This window comes from Pseudophryne corroboree, chromosome 2, assembly GCF_028390025.1.
Source record: "Pseudophryne corroboree isolate aPseCor3 chromosome 2, aPseCor3.hap2, whole genome shotgun sequence".
NCBI classification, from domain to species: Eukaryota; Metazoa; Chordata; class Amphibia; order Anura; family Myobatrachidae; genus Pseudophryne; species Pseudophryne corroboree.
The window spans coordinates 2,484,601-2,504,195 of NC_086445.1; the positions used below are offsets into that span (position 1 = coordinate 2,484,601).

At 38.6% G+C, this 19,595-nt stretch overlaps 1 protein-coding gene across 1 annotated transcript in view; it reads left to right on the top strand.

The window, feature by feature from the left end:
* Positions 1-19,595, top strand: part of LOC135050927 (transient receptor potential cation channel subfamily M member 2-like) — a 307,254-nt gene that overhangs the window by 175,820 nt on the left and 111,839 nt on the right. The window contains exon 8 of the mRNA XM_063957173.1: positions 19,437-19,566. Within this exon, the coding sequence (XP_063813243.1) occupies positions 19,437-19,566 (130 nt within the window). The remainder of the gene's footprint in view (positions 1-19,436; positions 19,567-19,595) is intronic.

Here is a 19,595-nt window from a genome sequence, read left to right on the forward strand (position 1 = left end):
TGAACCACTAGCCTTGAACATAGGCCAGGGCCTCAGCCGTTCCTTGCCACTCCGTGTCGTAAATGGCACATTGGCAAGTTTACGCTTCTTCTCAGACGATTTTGATTTAGATTTTTGGGTCATTTTACTAAGCTTTATTTGTTTTGATTTTAGATGCTCTCTACTATGACATTGGGCATCGGCCTTGGCAGACGACGTTGATGGCATTTCATCGTCTCGGCCATGACTAGTGGCAGCAGCTTCAGCACGAGGTGGAAGTGGATCTTGATCTTTCCCTATTTTACCCTCCACATTTTTGTTCTCCATTTTTTAATGTGTGGAATTATATGCCAGTAACAATAGCAATGGCCTACTACTATTATATACTGCGCACAACTGAAATGCACCACAGGTATGGATGGATAGTATACTTGACGACACAGAGGTAGGTAGAGCAGTGGCCTACTGTACCGTACTGCTATATATTATATACTGGTGGTCAGCAAACTGTGCAAAACTGAAATGCACCACAGGTATGGATGGATAGTATACTTGACGACACAGAGGTAGGTAGAGCAGTGGCCTACTGTACCGTACTGCTATATATTATATACTGGTGGTCAGCAAACTGTGCAAAACTGAAATGCACCACAGGTATGGATGGATAGTATACTTGATGACACAGAGGTAGGTAGAGCAGTGGCCTACTGTACCGTACTGCTATATATTATATACTGGTGGTCAGCAAACTGTGCAAAACTGAAATGCACCACAGGTATGGATGGATAGTATACTTGACGACACAGAGGTAGGTAGAGCAGTGGCCTACTGTACCGTACTGCTATATATTATATACTGGTGGTCAGCAAACTGTGCAAAACTGAAATGCACCACAGGTATGGATGGATAGTATACTTGACGACACAGAGGTAGGTAGAGCAGTGGCTTACTGTACTGTACTGCTATATATTATATACTGGTGGTCAGCAAACTGTGCAAAACTGAAATGCACCACAGGTATGGTTGGATAGTATACTTGACGACACAGAGGTAGGTAGAGCAGTGGCCTACTGTACCGTACTGCTATATATTATATACTGGTGGTCAGCAAAATTATGCACTGTCCTCCTACTATATATACTGCGCACAACAACTAAAATGCACCACAGGTATGAATGGATAGTATACTTGACGACACAGAGGTAGGTAGAGCAGTGGCCTACTGTACCGTACTGCTATATATTATATACTGGTGGTCAGCAAACTGTGCAAAACTGAAATGCACCACAGGTATGGATGGATAGTATACTTGACGACACAGAGGTAGGTAGAGCAGTGGCCTACTATACTGTACTGCTATATATTATATACTGGTGGTCAGCAAACTGTGCAAACTGAAATGCACCACAGGTATGGATGGATAGTATAATTGACGACACAGAGGTAGGTAGAGCAGTGGCTTACTGTACCGTACTGCTATATATTATATACTGGTGGTCAGCAAACTGTGCAAAACTGAAATGCACCACAGGTATGGATGGATAGTATACTTGACGACACAGAGGTAGGTAGAGCAGTGGCCTACTGTACCGTACTGCTATATATTATATACTGGTGGTCAGCAAACTGTGCAAAACTGAAATGCACCACAGGTATGGATGCATAGTATACTTGACGATACAGAAGTAGGTAGAGCAGTGGCCTACTGTACCGTACTGCTATATATTATATACTGGTGGTCAGCAGACTGTGCAAAACTGAAATGCACCACAGGTATGGATGGATAGTATACTTGACGACACAGAGGTAGGTAGAGCAGTGGCCTACTGTACCGTACTGCTATATTTTATATACTGGTGGTCAGCAAACTGTGCAAAACTGAAATGCACCACAGGTATGGATGGATAGTATACTTGACGACACAGAGGTAGGTAGAGCAGTGGCCTACTGTACCGTACTGCTATATATTATATACTGGTGGTCAGCAAACTGTGCAAAACTGAAATGCACCACAGGTATGGATGGATAGTATAATTGACGACACAGAGGTAGGTAGAGCAGTGGCCTTCTGTACCGTACTGCTATATATTATATACTGGTGGTCAGCAAAATTATGCACTGCACTCCTACTATATACTACAATGCAGCACAGATATGGAGCGTTTTTCAGGCAGAGAACGAATAATACTGGTGGTCACTGGTCAGCAAAACTCTGCACTGTACTCCTCCTATATAATACTGGTGGTCCCCAGTCCCCACAATAAAGCAGTGTGAGCACAGATATATGCAGCACACTGAGCACAGATATGGAGCGTTTTTCAGGCAGAGAACGTATAATACTGGTGGTCATTGGTCAGCAAAACTCTGCACTGTACTGCTCCTATATAATACGGGTGGTCCCCAGTCCCCACAATAAAGCAGTGTGAGCACAAATATATGCAGCACACTGATCACAGATATGGAGCGTTTTTCAGGCAGAGAACGTATAATACTGGTGGTCACTGGTCAGCAAAACTCTGCACTGTACTCCTCCTATATAATACTGCTGGTCCCCAGTCCCCACAATAAAGCAGTGTGAGTACAGATATATGCAGCACACTGAGCACAGATATGGAGCGTTTTTCAGGCAGAGAACGTATAAAACTGGTGGTCACTGGTCAGCAAAACTCTGCACTGTACTCCTCCTATATAATACTGCTGGTCCCCAGTCCCCACAATAAAGCAGTGTGAGCACAGATATATGCAGCACACTGAGCACAGATATGGAGCGTTTTTTCAGGCAGACAACGTATAATACTGGTGGTCACTGGTCAGCAAAACTCTGCACTGTACTCCTCCTATATAATATACTGGTGGTACCCAGTACCCACAATAAAGCAGTGTGAGCACAGATATATGCAGCACACTGAGCACAGATATGGAGCGTTTTTCGGGCAGACAACGTATAATACTGGTGGTCACTGGTCAGCAAAACTCTGCACTGTACTCCTCCTATAATACTGCTGTTCCCAAGAATAAAGATATTTGCAGCCCCCTGAAACAAAGTGAGAGGACGCCAGCCAAGTCCACTCACTAACATTTCCAATGCACGAGTGAAAAATGGCGGCGACGCGCGGCTCCTTATATAGAATCTGAATCTCGCGAGAATCCAACAGCGGGATGATGACGTTCGGGCGCGCTCGGGTTAACCGAGCAATACGGGAGAATCCGAGTATGCCTCGGACCCGTGTAAAATGGGTGAAGTTCGGGGGGGTTCGGATTCCGAGGAACCGAACCCGCTCATCACTAGTACTTATAGACCATTAGATGTCTCATTATACTCCTAGTTCTTATAGACCATTAGATATCTCATTATACTCCTAATACTTATAGACCATTAGATGTCTCATTATACTCCTAGTACTTATAGACCATTAGATGTCTCACTATACTCCTAGTACTCATAGACCATTAGATGTCTCACTATAATCCTAGTACTTATAGACCATTATATATCTCATTATACTCCTAGTACTTATAGACCATTATATATCTCATTATACTCCTAGTACTTATAGACCATTATGTATCTCATTATACTCCTAGTACTTAAAAACCATTACATGTTTCATTATACTCCTAGTACTTATAGACCATTAGATGTCTCATTACACTCCTAGTACTTATAGACCATTACATGTCTCATTATACTCCTAGTACTTATAGACCATTAGATGTCTCACTATATACTCATAGTACTTATAGACCATTACATATCTCATTATACTCATAGTACTGATAGACCATTAGATGTCTCCTTATACTTCTAGTACTTATATATCATTATGTTTCTCATTATACTCCTAGTACTTATATCCCATTAGATGTCTCATTATACTCCTAGTACTTATAGAAAATTACATATCTCATTATACTCCTATTACTTATAGACCATTATATATCTCAATATACTCCTAGTTCTTATAGATCATTATATGTCTCATTATACTCCTAGTACTTATAGCATATTAGATTTCTCATTATACTCCCAGTACTTATAGACCATTATATATCTCATTATACTCCTAGCACTTATAGCCCATTAGATGTCTCATTATACTCCTAGCACTTATAGAACATTACATATCTCATTATACTCCTATTACTTATAGACCATTATATATCTCATTATACTCCTAGTACTTATAGACCATTAGATGTCTTATTATACTCCTAGTACTCATAGACTATTATATGTCTCATTATACTCCTAGTACTTATAGACCATTATGTCTCATTATACTCCTAGTACTTATAGACCATTAGATGTCTCATAATTCTCCTGGTACTTATAGACCATTAGATGTCTCATTATACTCCTAGTACTTATAGACCATTAGATGTCTCATTATTCTCCTAGTACATATAGACCATTAGATATCTCAATATACTCCTAGTACTTATAGACGATTAGAGCTCTCATTATTCTCCTAGTATTTATAAACCTTTAGATGTCTCATTATACTCCTAGTACTCATAGACCTTTAGATGTCTACTTATTCTCCTAGTACTTATAGAACTTTAAATGTCTCATTATACTCCTAGTACTTATAGACCATTAGAGATCTCATTATACTGCTAGTACTTATAGACCATTACATGTCTCATTATTAGAGATGTGCACCGGAAATTTTTCGGGTTTTGTGTTTTGGTTTTGGATTCGGTTCCACGGCCGTGTTTTGGATTTGGACGCGTTTTGGCAAAACCTCCGTGAAATTTTTTTGTCGGATTCGGGTATTTTTTTTCCAAAACCCCCTGAAAAACAGCTTAAATAAAAGAATTTGGGGTAATTTTGATCCTATAGTATTAGTAACCTCAATAACCACAATTTCCACTCATTTCCCGTCTATTCTGAACACCTCACTCCCCACAATACCATTTTTAGTCCTAAAATTTGCACCGAGGTCGCTGGATGACTAAGCAAAGCGATTCAAGTGGGCGGCGCAAACACCTGGCCCATCTAGGAGTGGCACTGCAGTGTCAGACAGGATGGCACTTCAAAAAATTGGCCCCAAACAGCACATAATGCAAAGAAAAGAGAAAAAAAGGTGCACTGTGGTTGCTGGACGGCTAAGCTAAGCGACACAAACACCTCAATATCACAGGAATTATTCGTTCTAATCAATGGTATTATTGGTCCAAATCACTGGAAGAAAATGGTAAAATCACTGGAATTATTCGTTCTAATCAATGGTATTATTGGTCCAAATCACTGGAAGAAAATGACAAAATCACTGGAATTATTTGTTCTAATCAATGGTATTATTGGTCCAAATCACTGGAAGAAAATGGAATGGATGGATACTTGCAGTGACACAGAGCTGCAAGATACAGCAATGGCCTACTGTACAACTATATACTATTAGTCACCAAAATGCTGCACTGTAATACTATAAGCTATAGAAAAGTATATATATTATTGTATATATCAGTACAGAGCGGTGTAACTGTGACACATATGTCCTGACAAGCAGTATAGAAGCTATAGAAAAGTATATATATTATTGTATATATCAGTACAGAGCGGAGAAACTGTGACAAATGTGTCCTGACAAGCAGTATAGAAGCTATAGAAAATAAGAAAAGTATATATTATTATTTTTACAGAGCGGTGTAACTGTGACACATGTGTCCTGACAAGCAGTATAGAAGCTATAGAAAAGTATATATAATATTACTGTATATCAGTACAGAGCAGTGTAACTGTGACACGTGTCCTGACAAGCGGGTATAGAAGCTATAGAAAAGTATATATATTATTGTATATATCAGTACAGAGCTGTGTAACTGTGACACATGTGTCCTGACAAGCAGTATAGAAGCTATAGAAAAGTATATATATTACTGTATATATCAGTACAGAGCGGTGTAACTGTGACCAATGTGTCCTGACAAGCAGTATAGCAGCTATAGAGAAGTATATATATTATTGTATATATCAGTACAGAGCAGTGTAACTGTGACACATGTGTCCTGACAAGCAGTATAGAAGCTATAGAAAAGTATATATATTATTGTATATATCAGTACACAGCGGTGTAACTGTGACACGTGTCCTGACAAGCGGGTATAGAAGCTATAGAAAAGTATATATATTATTGTATATATCAGTACACAGTGGTGTAACTGTGACACATGTGTCCTGACAAGCAGTATAGAAGCTATAGAATAGTATATATATTATTGTATATATCAGTACAGAGCGGTGTAACTGTGACACATGTGTCCTGACAAGCAGTATAGAAGCTATAGAAAAGTATATATATTATTGTACATATCAGTACAGAGCAGTGTAACTGTGACACATGTGTCCTGACAAGCAGTATAGAAGCTATAGAATAGTATATATATATTATTGTATATATCAGTACAGAGCGGTGTAACTGTGACACGTGTCCTGACAAGCAATATAGAAGCTATAGAATAGTATATATATATTATTGTATATATATATCAGTACAGAGCGGTGTAACTGTGACACATGTGTCCTGACAAGCAGTATAGAAGCTATAGAAAAGTATATATATTATTGTATATATCAGTACACAGCAGTGTAACTGTGACACGTGTCCTGACAAGCAGTATAGAAGCTATAGAAAAGTATATATATTATTGTATATATCAGTACAGAGCGGTGTAACTGTGACCATGTGTCCTGACAAGCAGTATAGAAGCTATAGAAAAGTATATATATTATTGTATATATCAGTACAGAGCGGTGTAACTGTGACACATGTGTCCTGACAAGCAGTATAGAAGCTATAGAAAAGTATATATATTATTGTATATATCAGTACAGAGCGGTGTAACTGTGACACATGTGTCCTGACAAGCAGTATAGAAGCTATAGAAAAGTATATATATTATTGTATATATCAGTACAGAGCAGTGTAACTGTGACCATGTGTCCTGACAAGCAGTATAGAAGCTATAGAAAAGTATATATAATATTACTGTATATATCAGTACAGAGCGGTGTAACTGTGACACATGTGTCCTGACAAGCAGTATAGAAGCTATAGAAAAGTATATATATTATTGTATATATCAGTACAGAGCGGTGTAACTGTGACCCATGTGTCCTGACAAGCAGTATAGAAGCTACAGAAAAGTATATATATTATTGTATATATCAGTACAGAGCGGTGTAACTGTGACACATGTGTCCTGACAAGCAGTATAGAAGCTATAGAAAAGTATATATAATATTACTGTATATATCAGTACAGAGCGGTGTAACTGTGACACGTGTGTCCTGACAAGCAGTAAAGAAGTTATAGAAAAGTATATATATTATTACTGTATATATCAGTACAGAGCAGTGTAACTGTGACACATGTGTCCTGACAAGCAGTATAGAAGCTATAGAAAAGTATATATAATATTACTGTATATATCAGTACAGAGCGGTGTAACTGTGACCCATGTGTCCTGACAAGCAGTATAGAAGCTATAGAAAAGTATATATATTATTGTATATATCAGTACAGAGCGGTGTAACTGTGACACATGTGTCCTGACAAGCAGTATAGAAGCTATAGAAAAGTATATATATTATTGTATATATCAGTACAGAGCGGTGTAACTGTGAAACATGTGTCCTGACAAGCAGTATAGAAGCTATAGAAAAGTATATATATTATTGTATATATCAGTACAGAGCGGTGTAACTGTGACCCATGTGTCCTGACAAGCAGTATAGAGGCTATAGAAAAGTATATATATTACTGTATATATCAGTACAGAGCGGTGTAACTGTGACACATGTGTCCTGACAAGCAGTATAGAAGCTATAGAAAAGTATATATATTATTGTATATATCAGTACACAGCGGTGTAACTGTGACACGTGTCCTGACAAGCAGTATAGAAGCTATAGAAAAGTATATATATTACTGTATATATCAGTACAGAGCGGTGTAACTGTGACCCATGTGTCCTGACAAGCAGTATAGAAGCTATAGAAAAGTATATATATTATTGTATATATCAGTACAGAGCGGTGTAACTGTGACACATGTGTCCTGACAAGCAGTATAGAAGCTATAGAAAAGTATATATATTACTGTATATATCAGTACAGAGCGGTGTAACTATGACACATGTGTCCTGACAAGCAGTATAGAAGCTATAGAAAAGTATATATATTACTGTATATATCAGTACAGAGCGGTGTAACTGTGACACATGTGTCCTGACAAGCAGTATAGAAGCTATAGAAAAGTATATATATTACTGTATATATCAGTACAGAGCGGTGTAACTGTGACACATGTGTCCTGACAAGCAGTATAGAAGCTATAGAAAAGTATATATATTACTGTATATATCAGTACAGAGCGGTGTAACTATGACACATGTGTCCTGACAAGCAGTATAGAAGCTATAGAAAAGTATATATAATATTGTATATATCAGTACAGAGCGGTGTAACTGTGACCCATGTGTCCTGACAAGCAGTATAGAGGCTATAGAAAAGTATATATATTACTGTATATATCAGTACAGAGCGGTGTAACTGTGACACATGTGTCCTGACAAGCAGTATAGAAGCTATAGAAAAGTATATATATTATTGTATATATCAGTACACAGCGGTGTAACTGTGACACGTGTCCTGACAAGCAGTATAGAAGCTATAGAAAAGTATATATATTACTGTATATATCAGTACAGAGCGGTGTAACTGTGACCCATGTGTCCTGACAAGCAGTATAGAAGCTATAGAAAAGTATATATATTATTGTATATATCAGTACAGAGCGGTGTAACTGTGACCATGTGTCCTGACAAGCAGTATAGAAGCTATAGAAAAGTATATATATTATTGTATATATCAGTACAGAGCAGTGTAACTGTGACACATGTGTCCTGACAAGCAGTATAGAAGCTATAGAAAAGTATATATATTACTGTATATATCAGTACAGAGCGGTGTAACTATGACACATGTGTCCTGACAAGCAGTATAGAAGCTATAGAAAAGTATATATAATATTGTATATATCAGTACAGAGCGGTGTAACTGTGACCCATGTGTCCTGACAAGCAGTATAGAAGCTATAGAAAAGTATATATATTACTGTATATCAGTACAGAGCGGTGTAACTGTGAAACATGTGTCCTGACAAGCAGTATAGAAGCTATAGAAAAGTATATATATTATTGTATATATCAGTACAGAGCGGTGTAACTGTGACACATGTGTCCTGACAAGCAGTATAGAAGCTATAGAAAAGTATATATATTATTGTATATATCAGTACAGAGCGGTGTAACTGTGACCCATGTGTCCTGACAAGCAGTATAGAAGCTATAGAGAAGTATATATATTATTGTATATATCAGTACAGAGCAGTGTAACTGTGACACATGTGTCCTGACAAGCAGTATAGAAGCTATAGAAAAGTATATATATTATTGTATATATCAGTACAGAGCGGTGTAACTGTGACACATGTGTCCTGACAAGCAGTATAGAAGCTATAGTAAAGTATTTATATTATTGTATATATATCAATACAGAGCGGTGTAACTGTGACACATGTGTCCTGACAAGCAGTATAGAAGCTATAGAAAAGTATATATATTATTGTATATATCAGTACAGAGCGGTGTAACTGTGACACATGTGTCCTGACAAGCAGTATAGAAGCTATAGAAAAGTATATATATTATTGTATATATCAGTACAGAGCAGTGTAACTGTGACACATGTGTCCTGACAAGCAGTATAGAAGCTATAGAAAAGTATATATATTATTGTATATATCAGTACAGAGCGGTGTAACTGTGACCATGTGTCCTGACAAGCAGTATAGAAGCTATAGAAAAGTATATATATTATTGTATATATCAGTACAGAGCGGTGTAACTGTGACCATGTGTCCTGACAATCAGTATAGAAGCTATAGAAAAGTATATATATTATTGTATATATCAGTACAGAGCGGTGTAACTGTGACACATGTGTCCTGACAAGCAGTATAGAAGCTATAGAATAGTATATATATATTATTGTATATATCAGTACAGAGCGGTGTAACTGTGACACATGTGTCCTGACAAGCAGTATAGAAGCTATAGAAAAGTATATATAATATTACTGTATATCAGTACAGAGTGGTGTAACTGTGACACATGTGTCCTGACAAGCAGTATAGAAGCTATAGTAAAGTATATATATTATTGTATATATATCAATACAGAGCGGTGTAACTGTGACACATGTGTCCTGACAAGCAGTATAGAAGCTATAGAAAAGTATATATATTATTGTATATATCAGTACAGAGCGGTGTAACTGTGACCATGTGTCCTGACAAGCAGTATAGAAGCTATAGAAAAGTATATATATTATTGTATATATCAGTACAGAGCGGTGTAACTGTGACACATGTGTCCTGACAAGCAGTATAGAAGCTATAGAAAAGTATATATATTATTGTATATATCAGTACAGAGCGGTGTAACTGTGACACATGTGTCCTGACAAGCAGTATAGAAGCTATAGAAAAGTATATATATTATTGTATATATCAGTACAGAGTGGTGTATTTGTGACCATGTGTCCTGACAAGCAGTATAGAAGCTATAGAAAAGTATATATATTATTGTATATATCAGTACAGAGCGGTGTAACTGTGACACATGTGTCCTGACAAGCAGTATAGAAGCTATAGAAAAGTATATATATTATTGTATATATCAGTACAGAGCGGTGTAACTGTGACCATGTGTCCTGACAAGCAGTATAGAAGCTATAGAAAAGTATATATATTATTGTATATATCAGTACAGAGCGGTGTAACTGTGACACATGTGTCCTGACAAGCAGTATAGAAGTTATAGAAAAGTATATATATTACTGTATATATCAGTACAGAGCGGTGTAACTGTGACACATGTGTCCTGACAAGCAGTATAGAAGCTATAGAATAGTATATATATTATTGTATATATCAGTACAGAGCGGTGTAACTGTGACACGTGTCCTGACAAGCAGTATAGAAGCTATAGAAAAGTATATATATTATTGTATATATCAGTACAGAGCGGTGTAACTGTGACACATGTGTACTGACAAGCAGTATAGAAGCTATAGAAAAGTATATATATATTATTGTATATATCAGTACAGAGCAGTGTAACTGTGACACATGTGTCCTGACAAGCAGTAAAGAAGTTATAGAAAAGTATATATATTACTGTATATATCAGTACAGAGCAGTGTAACTGTGACACATGTGTCCTGACAAGCAGTATAGAAGCTATAGAAAAGTATATATATTATTGTATATATCAGTACACAGCGGTGTAACTGTGACACGTGTCCTGACAAGCAGTATAGAAGCTATAGAAAAGTATATATATTACTGTATATATCAGTACAGAGCAGTGTAACTGTGACACATGTGTCCTGACAAGCAGTATAGAAGCTATAGAAAAGTATATATATTATTGTATATATCAGTACAGAGCGGTGTAACTGTGACTATGTGTCCTGACAAGCAGTATAGAAGCTATAGAACAGTATATATATTACTGTATATATCAGTACAGAGCGGTGTAACTGTGACACATGTGTCCTGACAAGCAGTATAGAAGCTATAGAAAAGTATTTAAAATTATTGTATATATCAGTACAGAGCGGTGTAACTGTGACCCATGTGTCCTGACAAGCAGTATAGAGGCTATAGAAAAGTATATATATATTATTGTATATATCAGTACAGAGTGGTGTATTTGTGACCATGTGTCCTGACAAGCAGTATAGAAGCTATAGAAAAGTATATATATTATTACTGTATATATCAGTACAGAGCAGTGTAACTGTGATACATGTGTCTTGACAAGCAGTATAGAAGCTACAGAAAAGTATATATAATATTACTGTATATCAGTACAGAGCGGTGTAACTGTGACCCATGTGTGTCCTGACAGGCAGTATAGAAGCTATAAAAAAGTATATATTATATACTGGTGGTCCCCAGTCCCCATAATGCAGCACACTGATCAGATATTTGCAGCACACTGAGCACAGATATTTGCAGCACACTGAGCACAGATATGGAGCCTTTTCAGGCAGAGAACGTAGATATTTTCAGCACACTGAGCACAGATATGGAGCCTTTTCAGGCAGAGAACGTCGATATTTTCAGCACACTGAGCACAGATCACGGAGCATTTCAGGGAGAGAACGCAGCCACGTCCTCTCCGTTCAATCTTCAAAGCACGTGTGAAAATGGCGGCGATGCGCGGCTCCTTATATAGAATACGAATCTCACGAGAATCCGACAGCGGGATGATGACGTTCGGGTGCGTTCTGGTGAACCGAGCAAGGCGGGAAGATCCGAGGCTGCCTCGGACCTGTGTAAAACACGTGAAGTTCGGGGGGGTTCGGATCCCGAGGAACTGAACCCGCTCATCTCGACTCATTATACTCCTAGTACTTATAGACCATTACATGTCTCATCATACTCCTACTACTCATAGACCAATAGATGTCTCATTATACTCCTAGTACTTATAGACCATTACATATCTCAGTATACTCCTAGTACTTATAGACCGTTAGATGTCTCATTATACTCCTAGTACTTATAGACCATTAGATGTCTCATTATACTCCTAGTACTTATAGACCATTACATGTCTCATTATACTCCTAGTACTTATAGACCATTAGATGTCTCATTATACTCCTAGTACTTATAGACCATTATATGTCTCATTATACTCCTAGTACTTATAGACCATTACATGTCTCATTATACTCCTAGTACTTATAGACCATTAGATGTCTCATTATACTCCTAGTACTTATAGACCATTATATGTCTCATTATACTCCTAGTACTTATAGACCATTACATGTCTTATTATACTCCTAGTACTTATAGACCATTAGATGTCTCAATATACTCCTAGTAATTATAGACCATTATATGTCTCATTATACTCCTAGTACTTATAGACCATTAGATGTCTCATTATACTCCTAGTACTTATAGACCATTAGATGTCTCATTATACTCCTAGTACTTATAGACCATTAGATGTCTCATTATACTCCTAGTACTTATAGACCATTACATGTCTCATCATACTCCTAGTGCTTATAGACCATTAGATGTCTCATTATACTCCTACTACTTATAGACCATTAGATGTCTCATTACACTCCTAGTACTTATAGACCATTAGATGTCTCATTACACTCCTAGTACTTATAGACCATTATATGTCTCATTATACTCCTAGCACTTATAGACTATTACATGTCTCATTATACTCCTAGTACTTATATACCATTAGATGTCTCATTATATTCCTAGTACTTATAGACCATTACATGTCTCATTATACTCCTAGTACTTATAGACCATTACATGTCTCATTACATAGTAACATAGTAACATAGTATCTGAGGTTGAAAAAAGACAATTGTCCATCGAGTTCAACCTATTTGTGGTGTCCTCTGCATGATGATTTGACTAAATAGTAACTATAATGCATGACTATGCACCATACCCCTGGATATCCTTATCCAATAGGAATTTATCTAACCCATTCTTAAAGGTGTTGACAGATTCCGCCATTACAACTCCCTCGGGCAGGGAATTCCAAACACGTATTGTCCTTACCGTGAAAAAGACTTTACGCCGTATTGTGCGGAATCTCCTCTCCTCTAACCTGAGCGAGTGTCCACGAGTCCTCTGTGTTGATCTAACCAAAAACAGGTCCCGCGCAAGCTCTGAGTATTGTCCCCTTATATATTTGTAGATGTTGATCATATCCCCTCTTAGTCTCCGCTTTTCCAATGTAAACATGCCTAGTCTTTCAAGCCTTTCCTTGTATTCCATCGTCTCCATGCCCTTAATTAGTTTGGTCGCCCTCCTTTGTACCTTTTCAAGCTCCAGGATATCCTTTTTGTAGTACGGTGCCCAGAACTGTACACAGTATTCAAGGTGTGGCCTCACTAGTGATTTATATAATGGGAGTATAATACTCTCGTCCCTAGCATCAATACCCCGTTTTATGCATGCTAATATCTTATTAGCCTTCTTTGCTGCAGTCCTACTTTGGGTACTACTGCTTAGCTTGCTATCTATGAGGACACCTAAGTCCTTTTCCAGTACAGAATCCCCTAGTTTTACCCCATTTAGTAGGTAGGTGTAATTTTTGTTCTTGTTACCACAGTGCATTACCTTACACTTGTCTGTGTTGAAGCGCATTCTCCATTTGGCTGCCCATGCTTCTAATTTAACTAAGTCGTTCTGAAGAGACTCGGCATCCTCCTCTGTATTTATAGCCTTACACAATTTGGTATCATCTGCAAAAATTGACACCATGCTCTCTAGACCTTCTGTTAGGTCGTTAATGAAAATATTGAACAATAGCGGTCCTAATACTGAGCCTTGCGGCACACCACTTAGCACTTCAGTCCAAGTTGAAAAATATCCATTAACCACAACGCGCTGCTTCCTATTATCTAACCAGTTTTTGACCCAAGTGCATATTGTGCTTCCTAGCCCTGATTCTTGTAGCTTGTATATAAGTCTCATGTGTGGTACAGTATCAAACGCTTTGGCAAAGTCTAAAAAGATTACATCCACGTCTTTACCCTGATCTAGGTTTGCGCTTACTGTTTCATAAAAGCCAAGTAAGTTGGTTTGACAGGATCTGTCCTTCATAAACCCATGTTGATTCCTTTTAATGACCTTATTGGTTTCAAGGAACTTCTGAATACTATCTCTTAGAATACCTTCCAATACTTTCCCCACTATAGATGTAAGACTAACTGGTCTATAATTACCTGGTTCAGCTTTACTTCCCTTTTTGAATATAGGCACTACTTCCGCTATACGCCAGTCTTTGGGAACCATACCTGATATAACTGAATCCTCAAAGATCAGAGATAGCGGTTTTGCCAGTTCAGAGTGAAGCTCCATTAGAACCCTTGGATGAATACCATCGGGCCCTGGTGATTTATTAATCTTTAAATGTTTTAATCGGTGACAGACTACTTCCTCGCTTAAATAAGTACCTATCAGTGTGATATTGTCCTTATTGAGATTGTGTGTCAGTCCCTGAATTGGGTCCTCTCTAGTGAATACTGTTGAAAAAAACTCATTTAGTGTGTTCGCTATGTCATTATCATTTTTGCTTAAGACTCCCAACGTGTCCTTCAAAGGGCCTATACTCTCCTTTTTTAATCTCTTGCTATTGATGTATTTAAAGAATTTTTTGGGATTTGCTTTGCTTTCCTTTGCTACTAGTTTTTCAGTTTCTACTTTAGCCGCTCTTATTTCCTTTTTGCAATTTTTGTTACATTCCTTATAGTGCTGAAATGACTCTGCTTCCCCGTCAGATTTGTATTTTTTAAATGCTCGCCTTTTCTTGCCCATAAGTTCCTTAATCTTTTTGTTAAGCCACATCGGTTTATGATTTTTATTCCCTTTTTTGCTACTCATAGGAATATATTTGAGTGTATTTTTAGCTAGCAGGAATTTTAGTACCTCCCATTTCTCCGTAGTATTTTTTCCTAAAAACAAACCTTCCCATTCAATATCCCTGAAAAATACCCTCATCATTTCAAAATTTGCTTTGCTAAAATTTAAAGTCCTAGTTGAGCCAGTATAGGGCTGTTTGTAGAAGCTGATATTGAATGTGACCATATTATGGTCGCTGTTTCCTATGGGTTCCCCTACTATAATACCCGATACCAAATCCTGATTGTTTGTTAATACCAGGTCTAAGATTGCATTGTACCTAGTTGGTTCCTCAATTAGTTGGACTAGGTAGTTATCATTTAGTGTGTTTAAAAACATACTGCCCCTAGCAGTATCACATGAATCGTTTTTCCAGTTTATCTATGGATAGTTAAAATCTCCCATCACTACTATGTCTCCTACTCCTGCTGCTTTTTCAATTTGCTTTAGTAACAATTCATCATCAGATGCGTTGATACCAGGCGGCCTATAGCATACACCCAATACTAACTTTTTTGTTCCTTTTTCCCCGCATGCAATTTCTACCCATAGTGTCTCAACAGTGTCTACAGTACCCTCCTGAGTATCTTCCCATATATTAGGTTTTAAAAACGGCTTTACGTACAGACACACCCCTCCACCCTTTTTATTTAGTCTGTCTCTCCTAAACAGTGTATAGCCCTCTAGATTGACTGTCCAGTCATGAGATTCATCCCACCAAGTTTCAGTAATGCCTATAATATCATACTGTTTGCTTGCTGCAAGTATTTCTAGTTCACCCTTTTTACCAGTAATGCTTCTGGCGTTTACATACATACAACTAAGATAAGTATTTTCCCTTGCATTAGGGACATCTTTCACCTTATGTGGCAAGGATGACCTGTAATCGTCATTGGTTAGTGCTTTGGTAAAATCCCTTTTAGTACCCATGTTAATAACCTTACTGCCTGCTCTTACCCTCCCCCCAACTTCTCCCCCATTTTGTTTACTACCGCCATCCCCACTATTCTCACTGCATGACCCGTAGTTTTTAGCTAAACCCTCCCCCCAGGCTCCTAGTTTAAAATCTCCTCCAACCTTCTAACCATCCTTCCCCCCAGCACCGCTGCCCCCTCCTCAGTCAGGTGCAATCCGTCACGACAAAAGAGATGGCGTCTGACTGAGAAGTCCGCCCAGTGTTCCAGGAACACAAACCCCTCTTTCCTGCACCAATCCCTAAGCCACACATTTACCTCCCTAATCTCCCTCTGCCTCCCTGGACTAGCGCGTGGCACGGGTAATAATTCCGAGAATATTACCTTAGATGTCCTTGCCTTCAGTTTCTTTCCTAAGTCCCTATAATCTTTCTTAAGGACATCCCACCTTCCGCTAACTTTGTCATTGGTGCCAACGTGCACCAAGACCGCCGGGTCTTTGCCAGCCCCTCCCAACAATCTATCTACCCGGTCCGCGATGTGCCGTACCCGAGCACCCGGGAGACAACAGACTGTACGGCGATCACGGTCCCGGTAGCAGATTGCCCTATCTGCCTTCCTGATGATAGAATCCCCTACCACCACCATTTGACTAGGTACCTCTCTATCTTTTATCCCAACCGCGCCAGAGGGACCGCACCTCTGGATGCTAGAGGGATCAGTCTCCTCCGGCACCGTCATTTCTTCGCTATCATCCTCCGATTCCTCGTCCAATCGGGCAAATTTGTTCGGGTTTGATAGTTCGGAGATGTCGTGCCTCCCCCTCTTATTCTTCCTTCTAACTGTGACCCAGCTGGCTACCTGATCATCATCCTCTTCTACCAGTGACCCCTCCCGCAACTCCTCCACCGTTCTGTCTAAACTACGCTCGAGATTGTGAATCTCCCTCAGTCGCGTAACCGTTTGCTCTAGATCAGTTACCTGGGCTTCCAGGGCAACAGTTCGCACACACCTCGTGCAGATGTATTCACACTGGGCCGGTAGCTCCAGGTGTGCATACATCTTGCACGACATGCACTGAGTGAGGTCCTCAATCACAGCCCCTCCCATATTGTTTGCAAGGTCTAACTCCCTGTTACACTCAAAGAAAAAGCAGCAAAAATAAAAAATAGAAGACAAGCAATATCACTTATACAATAATTAAGCTGGCTTATACTTATCTATCTTTGTGCGGTTCTTGGTCCTTCACTTTTATGCAGCCGTAGTGCTCTCACCTGCGGCACCTATACTCCACTTAGCAGTTGCACCAGCTCACTGCTCCTCCTTTTCACTCGGCTTCCAGCTCCTGCTAAGAAAAAAAATAAAAAATGCCCCTCACACCCGCACAATCACAGCCCCTCTGCTACTCCAAGTAAGAGACCCTCTCACTCACTCACAAGGTCAGCCCCTTGCAGTCTCACCAGAAGTTTAATGGTACTGTAAATGTGTCATTATACTCCTAGTACTTATAGACCATTAGATGTCTCATTATACTCCTAGTACTTATAGACCATTATATGTCTCATTATACTCCTAGTACTTATAGACCATTACATGTCTTATTATACTCCTAGTACTTATAGACCATTAGATGTCTCAATATACTCCTAGTACTTATAGACCATTATATGTCTCATTATACTGCTAGTACTTATAGACCATTAGATGTCTCATTATACTCCTAGTACTTATAGACCATTAGATGTCTCATTATACTCCTAGTACTTATAGACCATTAGATGTCTCATTATACTCCTAGTACTTATAGACCATTACATGTCTCATCATACTCCTAGTGCTTATAGACCATTAGATGTCTCATTATACTCCTACTACTTATAGACCATTAGATGTCTCATTACACTCCTAGTACTTATAGACCATTAGATGTCTCATTACACTCCTAGTACTTATAGACCATTATATGTCTCATTATACTCCTAGCACTTATAGACTATTACATGTCTCATTATACTCCTAGTACTTATATACCATTAGATGTCTCATTATATTCCTAGTACTTATAGACCATTACATGTCTCATTATACTCCTAGTACTTATAGACCATTATATATCTCATTATACTCCTAGTACTTATAGACTATTAGATGTCTCATTATACTCCTAGTACTTATATACCATTAGATGTCTCATTATACTACTAGTACTTATAGACCATTACATATCTCATTATACTCCTAGTACTTATAGACCATTAGATGTCTCATTACACTCCTAGTACTTATAGGAGGTCATTCCGAGTTGTTCGCTCGCAAGGCGATTTTAGCAGAGTTGCTCACGCTAAGCCGCCGCCTACTGGGAGTGAATCTTAGCATCTTAAAATTGCGAACGATGTATTCGCAATATTGCGATTACACACCTCGTAGCAGTTTCTGAGTAGCTTCAGACTTACTCGGCATCTGCGATCAGTTCAGTGCTTGTCGTTCCTGGTTTGACGTCACAAACACACCCAGGGTTCGCCCAGACACTCCTTCGTTTCTCCGGCCACTCCTGCGTTTTTTCCGGAAACGGTAGCCTTTTTTCCCACACGCCCATAAAACGGCCTGTTTCCGCCCAGTAACACCCATTTCCTGTCAATCACATTACGATCGCCAGAACGATGAAAAAGCCGTGAGTAAAATTCCTAAGTGCATAGCAAATTTACTTGGCGCAGTCGCAGTGCGGACATTGCGCATGCGCATTAAGCGGAAAATCGCTGCGATGTGAAGATTTTTACTGAGCGAACAACTCGGAATGAGGGCCATAGACCATTATATGTCTCATTATACTCCTAGTGCTTATATACCATTATATGTCTCATTATACTCCTAGTGCTTATATACCATTATATATCTCATTATATGTGTAGTACTTCTGGGCACATAGGGGTCTCATACAAAATAGTTACTCGGTTGGTGCTCCAGGTTTGGGTTGTGATGTGTGCAGTAAGTTGTCCTCTGTTCCCTGCAGACACAGGACAGTATAGCTGGGGCCCTTCTCTGCACTAAGATCCTAAGAGCCATGGCTAAAGAGGAGGAGGGCATGGCAAACACGGAGAAAATGACATCACTGTCTGATGTATATGAGAAGCGCGCTGTGGGTAAGATAATTACTATATCCCAGTAATGG